Source organism: Morone saxatilis, unplaced genomic scaffold (assembly GCF_004916995.1).
Source record: "Morone saxatilis isolate NCDOM2014 unplaced genomic scaffold, NCSU_SB_2.0 Contig10, whole genome shotgun sequence".
Lineage (NCBI taxonomy): Eukaryota > Metazoa > Chordata > Actinopteri > Moronidae > Morone > Morone saxatilis.
This window is the reverse complement of record NW_023339652.1, coordinates 11,237,710-11,260,601: the sequence shown is the minus strand read 5'-3', so window position 1 is coordinate 11,260,601 and position 22,892 is coordinate 11,237,710. Positions and strand designations below refer to the sequence as shown.

The 22,892-nt window shown below is 41.4% G+C and overlaps 1 protein-coding gene across 1 annotated transcript in view; it reads left to right on the top strand.

The window, feature by feature from the left end:
* Positions 1-12,254: 12,254 nt before the first annotated feature.
* The window catches only part of mdfic (MyoD family inhibitor domain containing), a 21,451-nt gene continuing 10,813 nt past the window's right edge, over positions 12,255-22,892 (top strand). Inside the window, exons 1-3 of the mRNA XM_035674393.1 lie at positions 12,255-12,600; positions 12,916-13,079; positions 14,984-15,094. Coding sequence (XP_035530286.1) covers positions 12,983-13,079; positions 14,984-15,094 — 208 coding nt within the window. The 5' untranslated portion in view covers positions 12,255-12,600; positions 12,916-12,982. The remainder of the gene's footprint in view (positions 12,601-12,915; positions 13,080-14,983; positions 15,095-22,892) is intronic.

The following is a 22,892-nucleotide window of genomic DNA, read 5'->3' as shown; positions in this document are numbered from 1 at the left end:
TTGCTAACCTTTCCTGTCATATCAGACCATGCTGCATGCTACTTTAGCCCATTACATGACCGGTCAGCCAAAGTACATACACTCCTTTCCCGGATAGTCTGTGTTGTTGTTGCTTTCCAGCTGTTTCTCTGTCTGCCTTATCAGTCTGCATCTCTCACAAGAAAAGTGGACAATGTAGAGTTTCTTCCATGCTCTTGTAAATAAAACAGGTCTCAGAACTTAGAGTTACAGAGCATATAAATCACTGGATGATCAAGAAACCCTACATGAAAGGAACACTCTGGTATGATAATTAGGTAGATTAAATAAATTCGGAATGTTACCTGAATTTAGTGAAGCGAATTTGAGCATTTTATTATAGGGATGGAGATTTGCAAAGTCTTCATAGTATCTCTTTGGCATTTAAATTACATAAAACTTGTACTCAGTAGTCTGGCCAAGAATCTATGAAAAGAAAGGTTGTGGTTTACATTGCCCAGGCTCTAAAGGACATCCCAGCCAAGTATTTTACTTGTTTGTCTTTCTGAATGCATAAACTGTCATTTTATTTGATGCTGCTGTCTGCACTGGGTCTGCACAAACTCCTACCTCAGTTCAATCTTAAGTACCACTTAAACCTGCTACATTGTTATGCTTCATGTCCGAGTTTTAAAACATTTTTTAAACATTAAAGCATGTGTAAACACAGGGTGGCTGCCCAGTAGTAAAAAAAAATCTGAGGCCATGTTTCAACATCTTTTTCTAAGAAAATATAGATCTGATTCTTTACTTTTTTTAAGTTAAACTTCAAACAATATATTAACTAATATAACTTCATATTCTAAGACCTTATAAAATGTTTTACATGTCAATGATTTGTTTGCAAAGTAAGAAGTAACTGTAATCTTCATGTAGAAGTAATGGAGTAAAAAAGAACCTTTAAATTAAGTGCTGAAGAACTCACATGTACTTATTATCTAATACAGAAACATATATAAATATGTTTAGACAGTAGTCAAAATCAAATCAAGTCAGACAGATAAAATGTTCGAGGTTAACCAAAATCCTGCTTTGATTTATAAAACCCCTTAAATCCATAAAAAAAAATTTAAATGATGACATTTTGTCGCTAAGAGTTAAACCATTAACAAAAGCTAAATCGGCCATAGCAGCATAATCCAAGTAACATTTAGGAATAAATCAGCTGGTATAATAGCATGGTAAACCAGGCCAGATGGCAACCACATGTCTGTCTAAGGCCTCTTGGAGGTTAGACTGAGGTCAAGGAGCAGATCTGTGATCCTCACGCAACCCCACTCCCTCTATTGCTCAATTTCTTTCACTCCTGCTTCTTCTTTGTTTTATGTCATTTGCACACTTTTTCTTTCTTTCCTACTTCTTTCTTCACATTAAAGTTAAATATCCCTCAGCAACAGATTAGAGGAAATGGCAGCACAGCAAGTGTTTTACATTCTATTGTCCTCTTTACATTTGAGTCTCCATGCAGTTTTTCCAGTATTTTTGGGCACGTTTGAAGCATTTTTGAAGCCATATCAGAGATGACATGTTTTGTGCATATTTTCAAACAGTTCCCTTTTGTAATGCAAATGGATGTGACTCTGTCAATAAGTAGAAAGGCAGACGCATGCTGAATGGATCGCCTGAAACTTTGGTGGTGCAGAGTTTTGACTGCTGTGAAGGATTGTAATGTTAACTGCTTGTGATGGGGGGTTGTTTTAGGGCTTCACTGACTCGACTCAACCGCACTCACACGATTTACAAATAGGCACACGCACACACACATCTTGTTGGTTCTCACGTTCGTGCTTCAGCGCTCTCCATCAGAACTCAGGCCCCAACACACACTGTGCTTCCAGGCCTCCCCACAGCCCACAGAACCTGCAGCACATCTGTCTACACTGCATCTCCTCCTCCTCCTCCTCCTCCCTCCTCCTGCTCCTGCTCTGCTCCTCTAACCGTGGCCAGGTGTTTGCCCACAGCCACACAGCTCTTCATCTCCAGGCCGCCAGACCGACGCTGATGTAATTGCTCTCTCCGCTGATCCATGAAAACAGAGAGAAAAGGCGAGGGAGAAAAAGTAGCAAAAGACAGAGAGAGACAGTCTGTGTTGTAAAGTCAGAGCGAGGGCTGGGATTATGTGACAGGGAGGTGTGGGTGGTGAGGAAGGATGTGTGTGTGACTATTTTATAGAGGGTGGAATGTAAGGCTCTCTGTGTGTGTTTATGAGAAGGTCAGGCAGAAGTTAGGTGAAATGTGTGGTAAAGTTGTAATGATTTTTGTTTGTGTGTGTGTGTGCGTGCAATTTCCAGGTGTGTATGGAGCCGTCTGCAGGCATGACCTCTCCCAAGAGAGACAAAGCAGTTCCACAGTGGGACGGTGGCGTGCTTTTAGTGGTTGTGTTGTGAGGGCAATTTCAATTAATGTATTCATGATATTTATATATTTAAATATATTTATAAGGGGTTAAACCCACAGGGGGAGGTGGCTTTCCATTTTCCTAATGACATGCAAATGGGGTGTAATGTTTTGTTCTGTCTCAAGCCCATTCCAGAGAGTTCTGTGGTGTTACGGGAATTATACACACAGCCTGTATGTGTCCTAAAGAAGAACACGTCATCGACTGCGAGGAATCTCAAATAAGTTTAAGTTTGACCCTTTAAAATTGAAAGTTTACATTTCTCATTTACATTTCAGGCATTTTTTTTTGCATTACATGCAGTCAGTAATCAAGTGTTACAAGGGTGCCCTGGCAATAGATCTAACAAATTATTAATGTGTTGTTGGAATGATCATATATTACAGAAAGGCTCCAAGACTCAATATAATTCACTTCATCAAATTGATATAAATACTAACATTAAGTGATAACACTATATTAAAATTCCAATCTGTTAGTTATCCAATATTGCCCACAGGTATGTGAAACCACAACAGCACATCATTTAAACTGTCCAATTTTCTGCTCTGCAAATGAACTAATTTATCAAGTATATCCTATTTGTTCCATCATGAAACAAACAACAACATTAATTTAATAGTCAAAGATTGCAACACTTAGCAGAGATCCCCTGGAGTTTTGAATAAAGTGTTAGATTAAATTAACGTTTCCTCCCCATGTGGCTAACCTGCGGCACAGTGATGAGACGATACTGTATCAAATTAGAGAATCAGAGGAAAAAAAGCCTCCCGCTGTTAAAGATCTAATTATTGCAAACACAGTAAACAGCTTGATTGTTTTTAATGTCTGCTACAGTACCCTTTCTCCCACACAACCCTTATGCTTTATTGGAGTCTGAAAGCACATTTTACTGTACACAGTAATATTCATTTTTTTCTTAAGAATAAATTGATCATTCTTTTGTGATATATATTTTATATTTCAGAAACTTCTGAACTTCTTGACTTACAATCTATCTTCATTTATCTCGAGTGAAGAAAACTCAAGTTTTACACCCCTACATTTTAGCATATATTAACACTGAAATTTATATACAAATGGAAAAAATAGGAAATAATTTCAGACATTTCAAACACAATAACAGGTTAGCTGTTGAAGTAATTCATATTATGGGAAATATGCTTATATGCTTTCTTTCCTAGAGTTAAATCAAAAGATCTATACCATAGCATGTCTGTAAACAACTAGCAGTTAAGCTAAGCTAGTGTGACAGGTAGATTTGTAGCTGTACAGCAGGGGACCACTACCACTATCTCCAGACGGCAGCAATACTAAGGACTTGGCCCTGACCCCCAGCACGATAAAAACCTCAGATGTACACTGTACTATGTGGGTAGTATGGATAGGAGCTCAGTTTTTGATGTCACAGGGCCACACTAGCATGTTATTTATCTTAGCATGAAGTCAAACAGGGGGCAACAGCTAGCTTGGCTCTGTCCAAAGGTAATAGACTTCATCTACCAACACCAGGACTCGTTGTTGAGGGTTAGATGAAACAAATGTTGCTGAAAAAACTCTTTAATGTCTGTACAGTAATGGAGCTAGAGCTAGGAAACATTTGGTTTAGCTTAGCATAAACTGGAAGCAACAAATAAGATTGAACGTGTTCATTTGTGAGCTTTAGAGGTAGTGCAATTTTTATTTTAGACAAAGCCAGGCTAGCTTTTCCCTATGTTTCCAGCTTTTATGCTAAGCTAAGCTAACCGACTGCTGGCTGTAGCCTTACAATATATTTAAGATATCTAACTGTGGGTTAGAAAGCAACTCTATTTCTGACAATGTCAAACTCTTCCATTAACGTTAATGCATTAAAGCTCTAAACTTTTTTGTGTTGAGGTCAGATTGTCCTCAGGCTAGCATGTTTCTTGATCAAATCTGGCAATTCTGTTCAACATCCTTTATTTCAAATGCATGCTCAGACATAATACTTGAAGAGTTTTCTTCAATTGTATTATTTAGGAGCTGGTTTCACGCGCATGCTTCTATTCATTTAGTTCTATCAGAGAGTTGTAGCGGATGTCACTCTCTGCAGATGGCAGATTTCTCATTTCTCACTCTCAATTTCCATAAAACGCTGAGCGAAATCTATGCTGATTCAGCGTAAGAAAACATTTATCTTGCAACAAATTGATTCTTGATATTAATTCATGTGTTCACTCTTGAAGTGTGCCCATGATTTAAGCCTACCTCTTTTGTATGTCCAACTTAAATTAATTAATGCCATTACTATCATTGTGGTCCAGCTGATTGGTTGGTTCATCATTTACAGTACTCTCTCTCCAAATCTCATCCTCTCCAGCAACGCTGACATTTGGAGAATTCTTGATTAACATAATTAGACAACTTTGATAGGAGATTTACAAAATCCCCCTTTTCTCCCGTCCTGACTTGTTTCCATGCACGTCTCGCAATCTTCACGTTAATGCTGTGAGTCCATGGATTAGATGTGACATTTATAAGGCCATATTTAGCTGAAAGATGTATAGAATATATCTGCAATGCATAAGGATTAAATGCAGATGAGTTCCTGTTTACTATATGTACCACACTGTATCACTTGCCCACACTTTTTTGACCTCCCTTCACTGTATTTGTCTTTTTTATGTGTGTTTGTATAAAAACAAAAGCTGAAGAGAAAGAGAGTGTAAAAAAAGATTGAAGGAAAAAAGAAAGAGACACAGATAGACTCTGGCATGCTGTTATTTCTCTATGAGGGAGACTACGGAGAGCTCCAGCAGTTTATTGATTTTCAGAACTGCTCTGCTCTCATTGTTATCCCAGGGTGCTGAGCACTGTTCATTGGACACACGCAGCACCTCAGGCTGTGATCCCTGTCTGAGCAACCCCAGCTCTCACAACAGGCCCTTCCCACAGCACACAACCCAGCGCCCCATTCATACCCATTCATGCCAACGTCTCAATAGCTTCCGCTGAGGAGGTAGCGGGCAACCATAAGGGAATAAGGGCATTGAGGCTCATTCTCACATCTTTGAAGTCTATTGTGTGTGCAGTAGAAGACAGGGAATATACTCCTTTTTCCAGATGAGAGAATTAGGCTGATATTCCACTGCGTCATGTCGAGCAGGGGTGGGAGGGGGTGTTGTGCTTTGGTGGAGGTGAAAGGTTCAGATCAACAAGGCAAACTCATTTATTTCCGTTTTCCAGACTGACTGTGCTTATTCTCGCCGCAGCTGTTCAGGAGGTTAAATTAGTTTGGATAAGCAGTCACTCTGACATTTAGGATGTTTACCCAGCATGCATCAGCACATGCTAACAGGAAAAAATAACCAAAAGCTGCATCCAGCCCCCCTTTAACTTATCATTCATGACTCACGTAAGGGAAAAAATAATAAACCAGGGGACTTTTGTATTGTCCACTACTGTCTGTTCAAACGAGGCCATCTGAGCTCCATTGTGAAGTGATGTCATGGCTGCTACTCACCTTTAGCTTGGGTTTGTCTTTAATTATTGTCAGGGAGGAACACACAGCCCAGCTCATCAACTGGATAAATATTTGACCGCTGTTCCATAAATTGGCATTGGGGGTTTATTTTAACGACGCATTCTGTCCAAGCCAGACATCATGCGCCGAGCGATGCACAGTGAATTGGCTCTCTGCAGGTGACCACAGCTCGTCTCGGCATGAGGTAAATTAAAACTCACATTTCTGTTCAGGAAATGAGAGATTTCATACACTTCCCGAATTTGTCTTATTTAATTATAACCTATGTCAAAGCCTAATCTGGGAAGCTTAGGCAGGGCATCCAATTAATCAAGAAATAGGTATGTGTTTGTAGACTGTGGAGGAGCGTGCAGGGAAGTGTGTCCGTGCATCTATGTGTGTGTGAGAGAGAGAGTTATTGCATGAATATGAGAACATACTTGTGCTTTGTTTGTGTATGATTTTGTGCATTTGGGTTCATGTGCACGTGGGTGGCTGCGAGTGTCTGTTGGCAAAATTTGATCTTCCTCAACCCGGGGGGTTTCGCTAACAGGACTCAGGGGTACAGCTGGCACCATGTGAGAAAGCTCAAAGCAGGACACACAGGCTATGAGCCATCATGCCTTAACAAATAAGGATCCCACTGTGATTTTAGCCAGTGTCGCTTTAGCTTGGCTTATGGTTTATGCTAATCGCAAATCTGCGAAGGATCATAGAAATCCAAACAGTCTGAAATTTTTGATTATCATTCCACGTTGGACAACAAAGGCAGCAAAGGACGAAGAAGACACAAAACTTTCAGGAGTAAAAACTTTAACCTTTGCAGATGTGAAATTCATTCAGTAGGTGGAATAGGGGTTAGAAGTGCACAAAATAAGATGAAAAACAAGAATAATGACAGCTTCATTCCAGCACAACTACTCCTAATTCACAGCCGCACTGATCATAACCGTTTCTCACTAAGTGTGTGCCTGAATGTTCAGATCACATAAGCAGCTACAAGTCATCCCTCTCACGAACTTGTAACACTGCATCAATTGTCACTATATAGTCTGATCAGTCAACATCTCTGTAAGCCTGAGTGGCATGTATGTAATGTGAAGTATCATGTTATAACTCACTCCCACAGTATAAAATGTCATGCGTAAGATATGTTTGTGTCATATGTAATGATGAAGAAATAAAAAGATGACCAATAAGATTCGGATACGGTGCTGGCATGCATGTGAGTGTATTAGTGGGGAAGTATTTATGTTCCTCATATCAAGTGGTCTCTGCATTTAAGTTTTAAACCAGATTTCACCTTTCTCTGGTTTCCACATATCATCAAAACATCAGCATATGGCAGAAGAATGAGCCTGAATGGTGGGTCAAACGCAGTTTCTGTCTCGGTGGCTTTGGATGATTGTCAATAAAGTTAAATTAATCACAGATGGATGTCAACTTTGATCTCATATTGTTCCAGGAGCTGGCGGAAGTCATTTTGAATGCTCTGTAAAGCTGTGGCGCAGGCATCTTTTTCACATGTGGGTTTCGCATTCGCCTGGCCCGAGTTATTGTGATAACCCGCCGAGTGGACTCTTTTGTTTTTACCGTCAGTATTAATCGTCAATCACCTGCTATTCTCTTTCTTTAACCGGCGGATACATATTTATGAAGTCTGGTGCTTTTGCGTGAACATTTGCAACTGATTATGTGCACTCTTCTCACTCCAAACTTGGAGTCCAGATGTTCAGCTATATAAGCAGAAAGTCAGTCATTGCTCAACTCCCAGCATCCTTGTTCCTTGAGGAATAGGGTGTTTGTTTGCATTGAAACGCTAATCAGTTGCAGTAACAGGCTTCATTCTGATCATAAAGAGATTTATCTTTAATGAGTCCATCAATTCATGCCCTATTCATGTCTATTCTCCATCTAGACAGAATGATTCTAACTGCCAAACCCAAAGTCTGCCTTCTTTGACAGTTGGACCAATAAAAGGTTGAATGTTTTGATCAGACAGCCTCAAACAATCCTTTACTTGGAGAAAAAAAAAGTACTTACCATAATGCTATTAATCATGTGAGGGCGTCAGGGTTCAGCTGGTGTCACGGTCAGCTTCAAAAAGCCTTACTTATTAAGTTCTACTCATTCTGTGCGGACTTGTGTGTAAAATCTTTGAAGATTTGATCAGGTACAGGTGCTGGTTCTTGCTGTTCAAAGCGACACCTCAACTCTTTCGCCTGGCCATTAAAGTCGACGTAAAGGTCAACGTGGGCCAACTTTTGCATTTCTATTAGAATTGCAGCCTGCTGAGGAATAAGCTCATTAGGGATAATTACAGATGTTCTGTCCTACAGCCATTTCTCCCGTTCACCTCAGTTTCTGGAAAAGTTTTACTCTGTAAGAAAAAACACGGTTAGCAAGAAGCTCAAAGTTAACGATAAAGGTGTATCAGAAACTAAACACTTGAACTGCTCAGACTCTTGCACTCATGTCATTATCAGTGTGTGAAAGGAATATTTTTGGGAGATCTTTTTCACTTTCTTGCCAAGAGATGGGTGATACCACTCCCAAGTCTTTACAGTAAATACAATATGTATAACTACCGCATGTAGCTGGACAGTTTCTTAGTTTAGCATAAAGATAGGAAGCAGAGAGAAACAGGTAGCCTGGCTCTGTCCAAAGGTAACTAAATCCATCTACCAACACATTTAAAGCTCAATGATAATTATGTTATATCTCAATTGTTAAATCCGTAAACCAAAGTGCAAAGACAATCTGTGGGGATTTATATGCTGGATTATTTCTTGGGCGTGATCAGCTATTTCGTGGAGTCTGTGCTGAATGCCTGCAAAAGCTAAGAAGAAGTCTGGCATATAACGCCCCTGTAAAACAGCTTTACACTTCAGGTTTTTTTAAGATTACATAAACAACATATAGCTTTAGAAGGGAACCTACAAGTCAGTTTGAATGGAGCACAACCATGTTACATGATTCTTTGTGCTAAGCTAAGCTAATGCCAGCTCATGTTACATACAGTACCTTTACATACTATATTTACCGTGCAAATGTGAAAGTGGCATCAGTCATGTCATCTAACTCTCTGCAAGATGTTTTTGGGGAAATATGCTTATTCACTTAAGCATATTTCCCAAAATGTCAAACTACTGCCTAAACTAAATTGTTATTCTGCTCATAAAATGTATTCAAGACAAGCAGCAAAGACTTACGATGCTTGGATTACTTCAGTGTGGGAGTGTTTTTTAGGATGTGTGTGTGTGTACTAGGGAAAGCCACAAACAGAGATGCGTGTTTGTTTAGGCCACCGAAAGGAGGATTAGGCTTGTCGGCAGCATGTGCACCGACTGAGCTGACGCTTGCCTTCCCAGTACACACTCCAGCAATCAGGCGGGCTGCCAAACAAACAGATGAAGTCAACAGAGAGACGTTTCCTTGTGTCTTCTGAGATGTGACTGCAACATATGCAACACTGACACTGACACTTGACACAGTGTGACAACCTACTGTGTCTACACAGCCGGCTCCACTTTGACTTATTTTGAAAGGGGTGGTGGGGGTGGGGGTGTGTGACACTATGCACATGATCACACACAAGATAATGTTTGTCAGCAGCAACAGCGATGTCACGATGTAAGAGAGACAAAGACAGACAACGGGGGTTGATTTCACGGTGCAGTCATGTTGCATGTACAGTCCTCAAAAGATTTCCATATGTCGAGGGGGGGGCTGGGGGAGCGCAGTCAGTTTTTCGAGGTGCAGGCTTTGATTTGCTCTGTGCATGATTCAATCTCCGAGATGAACTATGGCCATTACACACTGCAAGGTCAAAATCCCATTACTTAAATGCAATTTTATCCATGATTTTTTTCTTACAGGCCCCATCTCTCAAATATATCTACACATTGCCACCCAGATAGGCAGGCTGAAAGCACTGCATGCTGGTTAACAGAGTTCTTGGCTTTGAGCAGCTCTAGGGGATGGAGTGAGGGAGTATCTGTATCCAGGTAATTACAGTCTGAGGGGGCACAGAGGTCCTCTGTGATTACACATCAGCCCTGTAATGGATTCAACACTTATAGACGGAGAGAGAGAGAGCCGCATTCCTTACCTTCCCATCGCGAACGCAGGGGGACGGGCGGGTGAGAGCAGACAAGGTGGGGCGGGGTAGGTAGGTATATCTGCAAGATGGATTACGTGGGGTTTGCCGAGTTCAACATTGACACAGATTCATCGTAAATCATTATGCTGGGGACCCGGAGTGATTTCTGCATTAGGAGCAGAAAATGGAGTTCAGCCAGTCAATGAGGGAGGGCATATTTCACATCAATCACCTCCACACTCTCATGTTACCAAGGCTTAAATCTCACTTATACTGTTACCAATAGGGTTCAATGGCTATGATGGCAATCAGCAAGACACTGCACTAAACAATACCCTACTGACTACACAGAGGACATAGCATGGGGCTGCTTTGCCATTTATTTAAAGTGAATTATATATGAATTGAAAAGGAGAAAAGTAAAAGATGATGTTGGTGCTAAAGAGGTTGTTTAGATTATAATTCTGGCATATGTCTATGGCTGTTCAAACTTTTAACTCATGTTGGCTAACTTTCCAGCAGTTTTGTTCATTCATTGAAATGAACAGGGTTGACGAGGTTCCAACCAACAACGCTTCAGATACTGGAGGTTTCAACGAAGCACAGTTCTATAGTGAGTAAAATTAGAGTTCTTACCTCTTTATTGTTTGGGATCCCACCCACCAACCTCACAGTGTGTAGAAAAGGACTGAAGTTGTAACCTTTTCTATTGCCAGAAACTGGTCTTGCCATTTGATGAAGGTGACAAAATATGGCACTGATCATAAAGCATTGTTATTGCACCAAACAACATACATGTTACAAATACATGTTTTATGTTTTAAATGGGCTATATTAAACAAATATGGGTTCCTATGTTTGCCAAAAAGACATTCTTAGACAAAGAAAAGAACAGTAGCCATACTTATGTTTGGGGTCAATTAGACCCCAGAGAGGTTTAACACCCGTACCTCATACCTACCTTAAACTTCTGTTCTGTCTTAAAAACTGTTAATAAACTAACCTCTAACAGAAATTCTAATAAAGACTTACTGTATTTGGGTAAGTGCTGCTTAAAAAGTAATATCAACACAATCACAGCTATAGAGCATATGAAAATCTGTTGGCAGAAATAGAATATAATATTCATAGGTATGTTTTCATGAGTGTATAATAAAATGTTACCGTTAACTAAGATCTTTTTATGAACTCCAACACTTCTACCGTACCCAGAATGGGTAAGCACACGCTGGATCTAGATAGGGCCTGTCATGTTTTTTGCAGATATGGCACACATTTGGAAGGCTGAGCTGTATTCAAATGTTTGAAATATGCAACTTCACCACTAGATGCCACTAAATCCTACACACTGGTCCTTTAACAATGTTTTAAAGCTGGGGTATCTGAGAAACAGAAGTCTTGTGATATTCTTTGTAGCGAGCTTGTGAAACTAACATGTCATCAGTTCAGTTCATGATGTTTATAAGCCATTTTTAATAAAATTAGGAAAAGTAATAAAATATCAAGCTGATAAAACAATGTTACGTATGTTTTTTAACTGTTAAAGAGGACCTAGGGTCACCAGGACCCTAACATTAGGGTTATTAAATCATATTGCAAACTTTTGAATCACGGGTAATTATTTTAGGCAATAAAAGCCTAAATAAATAGTTTTTACTGAATGAGATTTTCAATGGTCACCAGTGAACACTATTTGATGTTACTGACTCGTTTTATGAATCAGAAGTGCTCAAAAGCCTTTTATGCTACTGAATAAAAACAAATCTTCAAAAAAAATCATGAAAAATCATTTTTTCTCAAACACAGAAAGATGTATTCTTTGACTTTCACAATTAAGAAAATAAATAAATAATAGTTCTCAACACAAGAACCACCTTAGTTTAACATCACTTCACATCTCCTCAGTGAATAAAGTTACACGTGACCGAAATGTAATACTTATGTCACGTGATAACAATTAAACCATCTCCATGACAACTGAGCAACTAAGTTAATTAATCTGAGGAAAGAAAGATGGAAAGATGTTGAAAACTTTTTTTTTTTCACGTTTTAGTCCCAAAGTAGGCTCCACTGAATATAATATTTTGACAGACATATCAGTATACTTTTTCTTTCGTACTTAATTTAATGTAGAACACAAGTTAAAAAAAGAAGCTCCGACACATTTTGTTTAGTTTTTCAGTTTTTCCTAACTTTATTTGTGGCACACATGTTCAGGGAGGGCTTTGTTCACTTCTCTGCCGCCAAGGGAAGCAAAGGGAGAGAAGAGCGGCTTCACTGGCTGTACTACAGGAATCCGGATATGATGAAAATGTTTTAGACGCAACTATCCGCAGCAAACTACCGCCACTGAACGGCGAAGGCGTCGAGGACTATTATTGATAGTGTTTTTTTTAAATACAGTCAACCACATCTGGACAAAGTGAGACTGGGACACACTGGCAACTTAAAAGTTACCGAAAAAAAGTTTTGTTGGACGCTAAGTTCACTCTTTCACCCGGTGACTTGTTCCTCCCCAACGTCTCGGGGAGGAGAGTTGCAGGAAGGAAGGATGGGAATAAGTCAGATTTGAAGCGAGGGAGTTGTCATGTTTGAAAGGTAAGTTATGCTTTACAAACAATATGTCCGCTTTAGCTAGAAACACCACTTCTTAGTCCGTCGCTTTTTTTTTTTTGGATATAGAAAAGGGAGTGTGTAAACAAAGGGGCTACATATGGAGTCTTTCAGCAGGTTTATGTAAAAAAAAAAAAAAAACCGAAGAGAAGGGGGGAAATTTCCACTAAGTTTTTACTGCAGCTCGACGTCACTTTCTCGGCGTGTGAATAAGCAGACGACTCTCTGAAGTTGTTGAGTAATGACCTACACGGTTGTGTCTTCAAGCCTGTGCTGATGGTGAGACATTGGTTTTCACAGCGCTGAGGGCTGAGGAAAGGGAGGAACTTCTTCTGCTCTGTGTGGGCTCCACAAAGACAACTGTCTCATGTCCAAGGAGACCGTCTTTCCTCCTCCGGATGGGCCGGCAGGGCCAGGGAAGGGCCCTCAGCGAGAGACACTTCCCCTGCTGCCAACCTCGCAAGGTAAGTGGGTGCACAGGAAATCAATAGCGTGGGAGAGTTGTAATTAGGGTGAGCTAGGTGGGCTCTGGGTGCTCACTAGGGGGGCAGGAGTGATACAGTATGACACACATACCTCCCAAAGTGTAACATTTTACAGTCCCCGTGCTAGTTCACATCTAACAACATCATTTTACAAATGCTGTGCCTGTTTAAGCGCTCTTTGACCTTTTAAACATTTAGGAATCCCTGAGAATACATGGCTCTTGTATACATAAAGTTCTCACTTGTGAATGTCTATGGATGTGTTTTTTTTCTTTCTCTCCATGCTCCCAGTGCACTAGCAATGAAACTGAGCTATAAATATCAGTGACATATTGTGTGGAGAATCATGTTGCTTGTACAGTCACACATGGGAGAAAACAAGGGAAAAAAACACATAAAGAAAATGAGTCAGTGATTGCATATCGGCGTTTATCGGCTTGCTCGGGACAAAGTCAGCCTTGTCTTTTTAAATTATATTCATGTGACTTTTAGTATACATCAGTATCTGTGCTCCAGTGTTAAGCCTTGATAATGTTTTTGCTTTTTTTTCCCTCAATAAAGTCTGAAGAAACGCCCTGGTGACTATTAACAGCAACCACAGCCAATTATAGTTTTTAATTAACTTTCTAGTTGCCCCTAAGATTATCACATGTAAAATAAGCTTACCCCCACACCCCCTTTTCATTTTTCTTCAAACAAGCAATGAACCGTTAACCATCCTATTTATACCAAGCATCATTATGGCACTGTCAAAAAATAGCAAAGTAGGACAAAGTAAGCAATCACTGGAGCTGCTGGATTGCGAATGGATTTTCGCTGGACCTTCAAAGGCGTTTGCAGTTAAGACTGGATTTCCCCTCTCAGGGGACTGTGGATGTACTGAGAATAGACCAATTTATTTCTAACTGTGATCACTAAATACTGCGATGCATCACACAGTACTGCTGCTAACGCAACTGCCTCTACCATGCATCAGCTAGAAGCTGAGATATGTGCCACATCTATCTAGGGCTGCTGGCCTGCGCCCATCCGTCCCACTCCCCTCATCCATCACTGCTTACAAACAGAGTGTTGTAGCATTGGAACAAACGCATCAAGCTTTGGTGAATGTGACTGCGAGGTTTTGCTGAATCATTCCTCGTCATTTTTCTTTAGAATCCCAACAGTGGCTCAGGATGCAGTGTGTTGCTGTGAAACGTGCAGGCTGCGAGTAGAAAACTGCTGTGAGCAGGCATCTGGCACCAAACCAGTGAATAAAGTCATTGTGGAAGGTTTATTTACTGAACAAAGCAGCAGTGTGCAATGAGCAAAGCGTCAGCAAGTCTTGAAGTCAAGAAGCCAGAAGACACAGCTCAGAGAGAGATGAGTGGGACTGTGTCTCGTGTTTTTGCGCAGCTATCAGGCCTAGAGGTTTTGCCCACATACTTTTTCCAATTTAGATGAATGCAGCCTTTATGGCAGTAAAAAGAAGCTTGGCAGGTAGAGCACACCCGGGAACAGAAGAAGAGAAAATGAGATCCAGAGCTCTGGCAAGGCCTTCACCTGAACCGCCTCACCATGTTGTGCAACCATTTGCCAGCGGCCTGTGCTTTTTCTGGCAAAAATAGGCTGAATGGCCTCTGCACCTCTGGCTCGTCCAGCTGTCCCTGATATTTTGTCCACTGTGGCTGACCCTGCAGTAAAAGTTTACATCTGTTTTCGGAGGAATGGCCGTAATGCACGTTAATTTAGAACAGTTGCGCTCGTAATAGGATAACATTAAAGTAAACAGCCGAAGCCCTCTCTGTTCGTCACTACGGAGCATAATATTTTGCTGCTTATCTTTGTGCGCAACAGGTTTTCCTTCTCCAGCCGTGTTTAACTCTAAATGTTTGTGACCCTAGATGCTTGTGACAGTGAATCATCAGGAAGAACACCATCTCCCAGGAGACCAGCCACTGACGGACAAAGTCACGTGACCGAGGAGAAGCCTAATTATTGCGAGCCTGTACGAAGTAAGTTTTAACGACCTGGGAATGCTGTGGGCGGACAGCGGGATATCTTGGTGTTATTTTTAATGATAAACAACAATGAGCCGTTTAATTGGAGAGAGTGAAAACGATTAACATATTTTGCCTGCTCAGTCAGATGGTTGAGATTAACTGCTGTTTAGGAATGTTTTATTTAACATTTAAATTGTTATAATTTCATCCTTTTTTTTATGAACACGCTCCAGCTGTCAAAAATAGTTGTTGTTATGACAGTCGCACAGTGTACATGCATGAGGCAGGGTCAGTTGGCCAACTAAAATATTAGCTTCAGTGTTTCCAATTAAAATAATATCAAGATAGCACTGAGGTCTCTTGGCGAGTGAGTGGTAACATGCGCGCTCTCTCATTCTGCCGTAATGACCGAGACTTGGCTCGTTTCTCCATTTTTGCTTCTCCTTCCAACCCTCAGCCCTCTGTTTTGGAAGTGGGGAAATCCTGTTTGTGGTTCTGGCATCGACTGTTTTAACGCACTGATTGCAATTTAGCCACAATGTTTTTACCCCGTACCAAACATTTACCTATTGGAGAAGACTTGTGCCAACTAGCTCGAGGCAATTTCTGCTGAATAGTGTCTCAGTGTCATTCAGTGTTAAGACAACACTGCAGTGGTATATTGTTCCTACCAATAATCTACCGTATCAATAACATACATTTTAGTTTTTAAAACATTATTTGGCTTTTTTGTACATTTTATAATCTGATTTTATAGTTTGGGAAGCTTATGAAACCTGTGTCTCAACTCAGAAATAATCACATTGTTTTATGCAAATGTCCTGACTCAGGGAGATTTTACAAAACAATTATTTGGCATTGGACTGCTTGAGTTATTAGCAGGTCTAATTGAGTCTAGATGCACTCTTGCTCAATAAAATGACTTGATACTGAGCTATGGATTGCAGGTCGCGAAAGGAAACCGGCTAAAAGCTTTGTGTGCGTGTCTTTTATTGTTCTTAAGAAGAGTGAGATGTGTCAGCAAAGGCTAATAGCAGCTGATTGCTTCCATCCATGTAAGTGCGTAGCTATAATAAGAATTGTGTTTGCATTTGACACAACAGTTCTTTTGTTTCTAGGTTGTTAACTTTTCCAGGGCGCCTTTTCCTGCCTTTTTTTGGCATTAAGCTTAATGACTTGCCAGTGGCTTGTTTACTGAATCAGCGAGGAAAAGAGATTCAGTTGCAAAAAAAAAAAAAAAAGATTTTCTGTCAAGAGGTCTTTCGAGCTTGGCAGGTGTGTGGAGTATTGCACTTCTGGAGGGAGGCATGCTTTTCTTTCATCTCAGCAGATAAGCCTCTGTGACAACAGTTTTGCGTTGTAATTGATGTCACCCCCCCCCCGTCCCCAAACATCCACACGTTCTCTCTCTCTCACACTCACACACACACTGTCTGCTAAGGGAATTTTAGAGGGAAGAAGATGTGCTGTTTCTTTTTAGAGTTAGAACATAAAATAGTCATGTGAAATAAAGGCAAAACCTTACATGTGGTTAAATCAAAGTTAGAAATTCTTACATTCAGGGGGAGCTCAAGTTAACCTATTTGTGTCATAGTCTCACCGCGGTTTTGTTTGTTGAGGTGACCAATCAGATTGCTCGCAGACACGGGTAATTGAGAGCCCCCTTCACTGCAGAAACAGGAAATCAATAAGAAATCATCTGCCTGCCTACATCCTGGCCCTTGCTGTCCCCCCCCTCCCTATCTCCCCTCCTGATGTCTGATTTAAAGCTTGTGTACAGTGTGTGGATGGTGACTTTTCACAACAAGAGGAAGCCCATTGTATTGTTGTAATAACAGCTCAGATCCTATTTCAGTTATGATAACATTGTTTTGACAAGTTGTCTTTTTAACCAGTGGGTCCCCCCTAAAACAGGAAAGTAAACATGGCAGCGGTTCCATATTGATTTAAACTGTTCTTCATGGGGCTCAGTATGTGCTTTCAGGAGAACACTGAGTAACTGAACCTCGCCACACATTTAATCATCAAGTGTGACCTAAAAAGCTGAAATTATGAACTGAAGTTTCATAAATTCACATTGTGTGGAAAAAAAGTTTAATTGCGGTGGTTCCTGGGATTGCCAACCATTGCGGCTTGTTAGACAAAAAAAAGTACAATTCTGCCCTTCGTGTAAGGCCGTTGTCAGCGAACGGTTCCTCTGTGGCTCCGCCATCCTGGGGGAGGAGGGAGAATCTTGGGGCGAGACAGACATTCCTCAAGAGACCGTTCTGGGTTTTCAAGCAGTTGATATCTCCTGCAAACAGGGCCTCGGCTCTCCAGCCCTTGCCTCAGAATAAATTGCAACCACCCAGCACCAGTTTTAGGAGTTTAATCGTCACATTATTCACCAGATTGTCAAATTTTTTTTTAATGCTTCTGTAGTGGGTAAAGATGACCTTACTAGCTTCCGAAGATCAGGTCTGTTTTTTATCTCAGTGAAATTCTGTAGTGAGAAAGGAAGGTCAAATAATGTGACTCTTTTTTTTTAAAGGAAGACATTAGTCTGGCCTTTGTGTGAATCCCTGATTGGGCTTTTTAGTGGCACACCTTCAAGGTTATTACCTGTGCGCAGAATTGACCTTTTGAAAGTGAATTTGTGACCCCTAATAAATGCAGTAAAAGGGATTGTGTAAATGGAGAGTATCTCATACTTGTACCTCTCTTGCAAGAAAAGAAGTCTTGACAGTGCAACAATTAAGATTTATATACAAACCTATAAAGCGTTATGATACTAGACAGTCGGCGGAGTTACACTAAGATGAAACAAAGGGCAAGTGGCTCCTCATCATCATTTTCATCATCTGTGCTGAATTTTTTTTGCTGCCCAAGTGTGGAATCAACATTCTCAGACTGTCACACTTTGCCTCATGTATATTCCAAAGTTGCTTAAGTACTTAGAGACTTTTTAACCTCGTGCCAGTTTCTCTTCCCAGAATGTTTTTTTTTTTCAGCTATAGGAAGTGCATGGTGATTGTTGTTATGCAAGATTCATATCTTTATTTTAATCCTCAGAGCCCTGTCTCTGCAGAAATAATGTGTCTAAAGCATAGACCTATTATAAACTGAACCGTAATTTTCAAGTGATTACTTACCAGTGGGTCATAGAATCAAAAACTGTATAAATAGGGTGAAATGCTAGTGTAGGGGTTGATTAAAATGGCCATTGTAATTCTACCTCTGTTGTAATTATTTTCTCATTGTCTTGGTGCAGATAGATTTCATATGGGAAATTTCAAGTGTGTTAATTAGCATATTTTACCCAAAGTGCCCGAGCCTATTCACTGTTAATTTTTTTTAAGATATTCAAAATACTTGAGCCAAATGATTAGATATGCATACCTCAATTCATGGACTGCAGTCTTTTAAGTGGTTATGTTAGATACAAGGCAACATATATGGAGTTTGATTGTGGAGGAAGGGTGCATTTTCTTTTCTTTATCGCAGAGGATTTGGATATTAAGAGTAATCTTTCCAAGTCGTTTTAACACCAATTGACCTTCGCGTGTAAATGGTTCTTGTGCAGCACATATCTGCAATCAAAGTACCAATTCCACAGTATAAAACTACTCAAGAAAAGTCCGTAAAAGAACGTTCTGCATCCACAATTTTAGCGATATAGAAGTACACAAGTGTTTATTTACATGGATGCAGTCATTTAGACTTTAACTACATTGTTGGTTAGTTAAATCTATAACAGTCCATCAAGTTGTATATGTTTTTAATGCAGAGTAAGTAGTAACGAAGCTCTCAAATAAACGTAGTGAAATGGAAGTTTTAAATTCAGTGGGGCAGATGTATAAATTGGCATAAAATGGGAATACCCAAGTTAAGTAGAAGTACCTCAAAGTGTAAAATGGTGGTTATCTTCGTTATTGTATAATGCATTTTATATAATATACACAATGCATAGACAGATGAACTAAACCTAGCCTCCTTTATTTTTTCTACCTTATTTTGCCTGTCTGCTTAGCACGGGGAAGGTAGGTGGACTGCTCGGCTCATGTTTACCGCCTGCCTAACCGGTGCCTTTCACAAGCCACTCGCAGAGAGGGAGAGAGAGAGAAAAATCAGCCAGTTCAAATGAGAGCAGCGCAGGGGGGATTACTTGGCCTCTAACAGGGTTTTGGCTCCAACATTAAGGTTAAAACCCTTTTCTATTACTGAGATCTCTGCTGATGTTGCCCCCGCCAGCCCCGACCCCCTCGAGCTTCCAGCTTCTTGCCCCCTTCGTGTTTGCAGGTTCAGTGCCTCTCTGCTAGGTCATTCTGTCAGGCCCCCTGATCAGTGGAGGGTGACCAGGGACCAGGGGATGGCTCCCGTCCAGACTCGCAGACAGCCACAGCCGACACAGGCCCCGGCTAGTGCCATACACCCCCCTCACCCCCCTCTCTCTTTCAGGCTAGAGCTAAAATCGATACGGGCGTCTCCGTGTTTAAAAAGCCACTCAGAGGCAGACGAGCACCTCTGTCCCAAAGGCTGATCTCTCAGCTTAAGGCCTTGATTGGCATCCCGAAGATGCGAGGCGCTGACCCACAGCTGTCCCATTAGCGGAGGGTTAATGCTGAGATTGATACTGAGCAAATAAAGGAACTCGGTGTGGGGGTATTTTGATAGACTGCCTATCCCATCTCTGACCCGGAGACTGACCTCAGCTGTATTTTGGCTTTTAGGGAGTGGTAGCGCTGCTGCCAGATCCTCATCTCTGGCTGCGTTAGTGGATCTGCCACTGTATTTATTTGGTGTGTGTGGTTGACTCAGTGTGTGCCGTTTTGCATGCGTGTGTGCCTGTTGTGTATATGTGCACAAGTACGAATGTACGAATGTGCGCATGTGCATATCTGCCCGCCTGCAGTTGAATATTCAAACAAGTGAGTTTCCTGTGGAACTTCTACTTCAGCGGGGAGATTTTGAAGCTGTTGGAATATTTGAGTCATCGATGTAACTGAAACTGAAAATACCCCCGTTCCCCTCCTTCTCCCCCCCCCATTCCCTCCTGTTCACTCCTGCTCTGTTGCTCCGGTTTTGTTTTGAGTCGTCAGTGAGGAGAGGGTGGAGCACGTTTTTGGAGTATGGAGCCTGGCAGCTCCCTCAGGCCTGCTCTGAGTCACGTCATAATTGATCTTTCTAGAAATTGTGGTAGCTAGCCGTGTAAAGCCTAAATCCGTGCAAGATGTGCAGCTTTTTAAAGATACTGCACTCGCGCATTCGGCTGTCTTTTTACTACACTCTTTCTCCCCTCTCGGGTGGCAAGAAACTGATGAGGGAGAATAAAAGGCATTTGACAAAGCTTAATGCAGAAACAGGCTCGTACAAATTCATCTCAGAAATGAGGAGAGGAAGAGAATAAGGCATCATTTAGTGTCTCCCACAGCAGCCAGGTTGGAAGGCCTTGAACACTCCTTGATGTCTTGCGTTCTGCTACATTAGAAGCACTCAAATTAGCACCATGCCAAATTCCACACAACAGTGGAGAGACCAGAGACTTCTGTGGATGGAGCTTGTGTCAGAGCGGGGGGGGGGGGAGTGTGAATGACTTCCCCTCAACATGATTCATGTAAGAGAAAATGGCATCTCATTGGGAGTTTCAATGATTTAGATAGCAGTCAGACATATTAATCTGGGAAAATGTTCCGTTTTGAAATCAAAGGATAATTGATGACCCCCTTCTCCCCCACCACCAGTTCCCCTTCCCAGCACACGCGCACACACACCTTAACCAGCCTCACGCACTGGGTACGCTGAGAGGTTCGTGTCGTCAAATGAAGCTCTTGTCTTTCAAGTTGCCTTTGCTACTGTAAAATGTAATTAAGCAGAACAAGGTCCGAGGGGGTTATTTTTTCCACTCAATCAGCAGCAAAATTTGAAATTAGTAAATCCCCGACGCCCTGCTTCGCTCTTTGTTGGGTGGAGGCGGCGGTGGCGGTGGTGGTAAGGGGGGGTTGGAAATAATATTAAGCGCTGTCTTCCCATGTCACTTCCCCTTCAGCAGGTTGGAGGAGCCAAATTTGAATGACTGTCACAGAGAATTAAAACTGGGTGGAAAATAAGTGTGTCACCACTGAAAACGAGCTGAACAATATAAGACTGTCCTGGAATGGGATAGAAAAACACAAAAATGTGACGCTTCCTGCTTAAATGAGATGCTACACGCTATGATCAGCCTTGACAGGTGAAGACAGCTAATAGAGTTCTGTTGCAGGTTACCAACACAGTCCCACGCACACACACACACACACATACAGAGCATGTCACTTTCGCTGATGAGGATCCAATATCAGAGCAGGTAATTTAGCTATCCTCAGCGGTCATAACCGTCCGTGCTGCCGCCGCCATCATCGTCACTTTATCTTGGATAAATACAAAACATTGTGTGCGTATGAACTGACAGGGCCAGGATTGCTGTGTGATGTCCAGAGTCACATTTTTACTCGAGTCTGTTGGAACAAGTGACATTTCTCTCCGCCCATGTCAGTTCGCCATCCATTCTGTGCAAACGCTGGAGACAGGACCACGGAGTTTGCATGGCGCCCACATCTTTGCACTAACAGGAGTCTAATTTTCTAATCAAAGGCTAGTTCTCGGTTGCCAGTTGACATCGGCAATTTGCTCTCATTTCACACTGCTGATATCTGCATTATATTGATACTAATCACAGGTAGTGGGTTTTGTTGTGCTGGGACACTTGAATGATGATCCTCGAGTTGCATATCTGTTCCTTCCGACGCGTCCTTCTAGACAATAAAGAAAGTCCTTGTCCCGTAGTTTGGAAGGTCAAACGGTAAACGAGGCTTTGATACGCCCAAGGAAAATTTCAATCACAGCCCTTTGTAATAACATTCATTGTACTATTTTCCTCTCTCTCTCTCTGTCCCTCTCACTCTCTCTGCAGTATAATTCCCCTGGTTTTGCGTCTATAAATATGGACAGGGAAGATGTATAATTTCTAATGAGAAAATATATCCCTTTGGATTGAAAGGCAGGGGCTGTTCCACACGCTGCTGTTTGTTAGGAGGAGAGATGATACCTCAGGCTGTTTTGGCAGCGAGAGGAGGGGGCGGTGGCGGTGGTAAGAGGAGTCTGGCTAGGTCATTGCACATTTGCAAATTAGCATTTCAATCATGCAGGTACATGGCCAGCCGAGCAGAAAATATACATGTTTTTCTAATACGAGGCACAAAAAGATAAACAAAACACTGGCCGCGTTAGTGGGATTAGCATTTCAGAGCTAACTGTCACTGTGCATTCTGCCCGTTGCTGTTCGGGACTCCTAACTAAAAATAAAGCTTCCTCCTCCACTCTCATATTCCATTCAGTGTTAACTCACAAACTCGAAGCATTGTGTAATAACGGCTATTAGGGGATAAATACAAGATTTGGATCGTGGTGTTTATTTGGCTGACATGATGTGACATTTGAATAACTGTATGCTCTCTATGATGGGCATTCTAATAAGCCTAGGCAAACACCTTTACTCTCTCTTCTCCCTCTTTCTCTCTGTCTCAGGGGCATTAATATTAAAAAGGACTGAGCTTTAGAAACACAGAGCTTGTGGGGTTGTTCATTCCACTCCCTGCCTTACCTGCGACTCTCGGCGTAGCAGTGTGCAAATGAGAATCTCCATACTGCCCTGTTTGACCTCTGTGTTATATTTTCATGTTCTTCACTGTTTTAGAATTCTTGTTTATACAGTTCTGTTTCAGTTGACATTCATGCATATTCCTTCCTGGTAGGTCCGCCTCTACCTCTACCTCTGCATGTGTGTGTGTGTGTG